At 43.6% G+C, this 5,254-nt stretch overlaps 1 protein-coding gene across 1 annotated transcript; it reads left to right on the forward strand.

Moving 5' to 3' along the window:
- Window positions 1-4,004, forward strand: LOC104899410 (uncharacterized). Its single transcript, XM_010686597.1, has 6 exons — window positions 1-169; window positions 632-765; window positions 821-1,354; window positions 1,441-2,752; window positions 2,849-3,501; window positions 3,717-4,004. Exons 1-6 carry the CDS (start codon window positions 1-3, stop codon window positions 4,002-4,004), a joined length of 3,090 nt encoding a protein of 1,029 aa, XP_010684899.1.
- Window positions 4,005-5,254: the final 1,250 nt, after the last annotated feature.

A 5,254-nucleotide genomic window follows, 5' to 3' on the forward strand; every position in this document is an offset into this window, starting at 1 on the left:
ATGGCTGATGAGATCATAAAGAAAGTTTCTGATTATAAGATAGCAGCGGAGGAGAATAATCCCATAGCTTTTGATGACTTACCCGATATCGAGAATACTCAAGATTTTGCCCTAGCATTGATTGGGAAGATTGTGACAGTAAGATCTTTCAATTTCGAAGCCCTTAAACGTACTCTTAATCAGGTTTGGGCGATTTCAAAGGGAGCACTTTTCCGAACCATTGAACATGACCTATTTGTGGTCTAATTTGCATGTAAACATGACAAGGTCATGGCAGGAAGGCCATGGACCTTTGATCAAAGTTGGATACTGCTACAGGAGATTGACGCAGATACCCAACCTTATCACATTACCATGAACCTCTGATCATTATGGCTTCGACTCTATAATTTACCGACGCGATGTCGGTCGGAAACTCATATTAGGATGATAGGAGGGAGTCTTGGGGAGGTTCTTGAACTGGATGCTAGTGAAATATTGTGGGATAAGTCGGCGCGTATTCGTGTGCTTCTTGATATCACAAAACCACTGTGAAGGGTGTAACGTATTTCGGTGCGAAATGGAAGTTCAGCTTTGATTGAGATTAAGTATGAGCGGCTTCCAACCTTCTGTTTATCGTGTGGTGTGATAGGCCATATAGAGCGGGATTGTGTGGAGTCTTCGGAGGATGATAAAGATGTTGAGAGGCAATGGGGGGCTTGGCTTAGGGCATCCCCAAGAAGAGGTAGACAAAAGATGGAAGAGGAGACGAGGGCTTTCTTGAAGGTAGCTCGTACTATTAGTTTTTGGGAGGTTAGAAGGGCTGTCTAAGGTTACGCAGGAGGTGAAGGCTGGTGAAGATAACCTTGAGCTGTTGCCCATCAGTGAGAATCAGGCTGCGGGAGGGTCGGGGCAGCCGATTGCTAGCGTGGCTGTGCCTAACGCAACTGCGGAGTCGGGTCCGGTTCCTAGCGTGGCTGCTGCTTCGGAGTTCGAAGCTCCTTCCTCCTATGCTAGTGTGGATGTTGGGCTGCATCAGGTTCCTAACTTAATTACCATGACACAGGCGCCTAGTACAGGTGAGGTGCTTAATAATCCTCTAATTTTTGTGGCTGGTGGAGGGAATGTTGCCACTAAATTTAAAAAATCAAAATATAAACCAGGGGTGTTGAAAAAAGGGGTGGACTCCCTTAATGATGCTATTAATGAACTCCCATGCAATATTGTTAATGACTCTATGGTTGGTGAAAAAAGAAAGCTTGTTGATCATATGATTGTGGATGATAGTTGTAATCTGGATGACTTGGGTTCTAAGAAATGTAAATTTAATGACTCTTCTGATTTTGGCAATAATGATGTTATTGGTGAGGCGGAGGTTGGTTGTAACCAATCCCGCCGGGTGTTATGAAAATCTTGTGTTGGAACTGTCAGGGATTGGGTAACTCTTAGACAATTCGTCAGTTGAGAAGACTTAGTGCTTCTAATACCCCCGACATTCTCTTTATGTCGGAAACTAAGGTTACTAAAAATATTGTTGAGCAGAAAAAGGAGAGTCTTGGATTTTCCGGGGCCTTTGGAGTGTCGTGTGTTGGGAGAGCTGGAGGTTTATGTATGTTTTGGAAGGAAGAAACGATCTCTTTTAAGATGGTGTCTTTTTCCCAAAATTATATTTGTGGTGATGTGGGGAGTAGTGGGGATGTGCGATGGAGGTTTGTGGGCATTTATGGTTGGCCGGAAGAGGAGAATAAACATAAAACTTGGGCTTTGATTAAAGGGTTGTGTGATGAATATGAGGGGCCTGTAGTTTTTGGGGGCGATTTTAATGAAATTTTGAGTTATGATGAGAAGGAAGGAGGTGCTTCGAGGGAGCGGAGAGCTATGGTGGGGTTTCGTAATGTGATGGATGACTGTAGTCTTAGAGAGTTGCGTTTTGTAGGTCAGTGGCACACTTGGGAGAGAGGGAGGAGTCCTGAATCTCGAATTAGAGAACGCTTGGATCGGTTTATCGTCTCGCGTTCTTGGCTGAATATATTTCCAGAGGCTTTCATTGATCATAAGGTGCGTTACTGTTCGGATCATGCTGCTATTGTATTACGTTGTTTGGGAAATGAGGGGATGCTGAGAAGACGGGATGGTGGGTTTCGTTTTGAGACCTTTTGGCTTCTTGATGATGCTTGTGAGGAGGTGGTGATGGGAGCTTGGAGTGCAGCAGAGGATGGTAGAATTTGTGAAAAATTAGGGGTTGTTGCGAGGGAGTTGCAGGGATGGAGTAAAAAGTCTTTCGGGTCTCTTAGAAAGAAAATTGAAGTAGTGGAGAAAAAGTTACATGAAGCCCAGTGCGAAGCTATTTCGAATGACAGTTGTGAGAGGTGTGTGAGTATGGAAAAGGAGTTGGATGAATTACATACTAAGAACGAGGCTCACTTGTACATGAGATCGCGAGTGGCGGAAGTGAAGGATGGGGATAGAAATACTTCCTATTTTCATCATAAAGCTTCTCAAAGGAAAAAACGGAACCTCATTCATGGTATCTTTGATGGTGGCGGGAGGTGGCAAACGGAAGGCGAGGAGATCGAGTGTGTGGTGGAACGCTATTTTCAAGAGATCTTTACTTCTTCTGAGCCTTCTTTTGATGATTTTCAGGAGGTATTGCAGCATGTGAAGGTGTTTGTGACACAGGAGTATAACGACGTCCTTCTGATGCCTTATTCAAAAGAGGAGATTTTTGCAGCTTTGAGTGATATGCACCCTTGTAAAGCTCCAGGGCCTGATGGTATGCATGCTATCTTTTACCAGAGATTCCGGCATATCATTGGTGATGATGTTTTTAATTTTTTTAGCAGCATTTTACATAACTATTCTTGACCAGGGAATGTTAATTGTACTAATATTGCTCTTATTCCAAAAGTTAAACCCCCTACTGTTGTCTCTGAGTTTAGGCCTATAAGTTTATGCAATGTATTGTATAAAATAGCTTCTAAAGCTATTGTTTTGAGGCTTAAACAATTCCTTCCCTGTATTGTAACGGAAAATCAAAGTGCGTTTGTCCCTGGAAGAATGATTTCGGATAACTCTCTCATTGCTATGGAAATCTTTCATACTATGAAGACGAGGAATAATAGCATGAAAGGATTGATTGCGATGGAACTTGACATGAGTAAGGCCTATGACAGAGTGGAGTGGGGTTATCTCAAGAAGTTATTGTTGACAATGGGGTTCGATGGACGATGGGTTAATCTGGTTATGAGTTGTGTTGCTACTGTTTCTTATTCCTTCATTATCAATGGAAGACTATGTGGTTCTGTGGCTCCCTCCAGAGGATTACGCCAGGGTGATCCTTTATCTCCGTTCCTTTTTATCTTGGTTGCTGATGCCTTCTCTCAGATGGTTAAACAAAAGGTGGCTATGAAAGAAATTCATGGTCCGAAAGCAAGCCGGAATGGTCCAGAAATCTCTCACCTTCTTTTTGCAGATGACAATCTTCTCTTTACCAGGGCTACCCGACAGGAGTGCTTGACAATAGTTGATATTCTCAACAAATATGACGCAGCATCCGGGCAGAAAATTAATTATGAAAAGTCGGAAGTATCCTTTAGTAGTGGTGTTAGCTCTGCGAAAAAAGAAGAATTGATTAATCTTCTCCATATGAGGCAAGTTGATAGACACCAGAAGTATCTTGGTATTCCAACTCTTTGTGGGAGGTCTAAGAAAGTGCTTTTTTGGGAACTCTTAGATAGAATGTGGAAGAAGTTGAGGGGTTGGAAAGAAAAGTTATTGTCGCGGGCTGGGAAAGAGGTGTTGATCAAGCACTGCCTACATACCTAATGGGAGTTTATAAGCTTCCTGTTGCTGTCATACAAGAAATCCACTCTGCTATGGCTCGATTCTGGTGGGGAGGAAAAGGGGATGAATGGAAAATGCATTGGCTAAGTTGGGAGAAAATGTGCAAACCCAATTGTATGGGGGGTATGGGATTTAAGGACCTTGCGGTCTTTAATGATGCTTTATTGGGTAAACAAGTTTGACGATTATTACATAATAAAGATTCCCTTTTGAGTAGGGTAATGAGTGCCAAGTATTATCCCCATGGTGATGTTTGTCAAGCGCGGTTAGGATACTCGCACAACTACTCGTGGCGGAGTATTTCGGGTGCGAAGAGTTTGGTATTGGAGGGTTTGATTTGGAGGGTTGGAGATGGCACGAAAATTGACATATGGAGTGCACCATGGGTGGGGGATGAAGAAGGTAGGTAGATTCATCAAGAGTGCTCGAGTGGAGGGACTAGAAGTGGTGAGAGATTTAATGGATGTTGAAAGGAAGGAGTGGAATGTGGAACTTATTGAGAGTCATTTCAATGAACGTGACCAACAATATATACTGGTCATTCCTTTAAGCACTAGATGTCTAAAGGACGATTTAACTTGGGCATACTCTAAGGACGGCAATTATTCGGTGAAAACTACTTATATGTTGGGGAAATGGGGGAACCTGGATGATTTTCATAGAGTGTGGAATATTTTATGGAGCTTAAATGTGTCGCCTAAGGTACGTCATTTCCTATGCCGTACCTGCACAAGTTCACTCCCAGTAAGGAAAGTACTTCAGAGACGCCACCTCATCGACGAAGCAGGGTGCCCCTGTTGTGCTAGAGAGGATGAGACGCAATTACATTTATTTTATCGCTGCCCGATGTCGCTGAAGTTGTGGGAAGAGCTGGGCTGTCATATATTATTGCCAGGGGTGGAAGATGAAGCCATGTGTGATACCCTCGTAAGATGGAGTGAGATGGATGCAATTGTGGTTCAAAAGGGATGTTATATCCTAAGGAACGATTGGGTTGAAAGAAACAGGAGAGTCTTTGAGCATACAAGTCACCCTGCCACTGTTGTGGGCCAGAGAATTATGAGACAAGTTGATGATTTTAATAACTATGCTGTGAGGATTTATGGAGAAGTGCGCTCCCCCGCGGCTCCGAGCCCAAGCCGATGGTATGCTCCCCTGGTTGGTGCTATTAAATTGAACACGGATGCAAGTTTGGCCGAGGAAGGATGGGTGGCACTTGGAGTGATAGCCCGCGACTCGGAAGGTAAGGTGTGCTTTTCTGCAACTAGACGTGTGCGTGCCTACTGGCCTCCCAAGGTAGTTGAATGCAAGGCCATTTACATGGCAACCCGCTTGGCCAAAGCTCATGGATATGGTCATGTGATTTTTGAATCCGACTCTCTGGTAGTAACGAAAAGGTTATCGAAAGCAGCAATTTTCTTCTCAGATTTGG

Source organism: Beta vulgaris, chromosome 7 (assembly GCF_026745355.1).
Source record: "Beta vulgaris subsp. vulgaris cultivar EL10 chromosome 7, EL10.2, whole genome shotgun sequence".
Taxonomy (NCBI): domain Eukaryota; kingdom Viridiplantae; phylum Streptophyta; class Magnoliopsida; order Caryophyllales; family Amaranthaceae; genus Beta; species Beta vulgaris.

Coding starts and splice junctions, on each gene's coding strand:
- LOC104899410 (XM_010686597.1), top strand. CDS start 1: ATGGCTGATGAGATCATAAAGAAAGTTTCTGATTATAAGATAGCAGCG. Junction 170..631: donor CAATTTCGAAGCCCTTAAAC/GTACTCTTAATC, acceptor GTGGTGTGATAG/GCCATATAGAGCGGGATTGT. Junction 1,355..1,440: donor ATGTTATTGGTGAGGCGGAG/GTTGGTTGTAAC, acceptor ACAATTCGTCAG/TTGAGAAGACTTAGTGCTTC.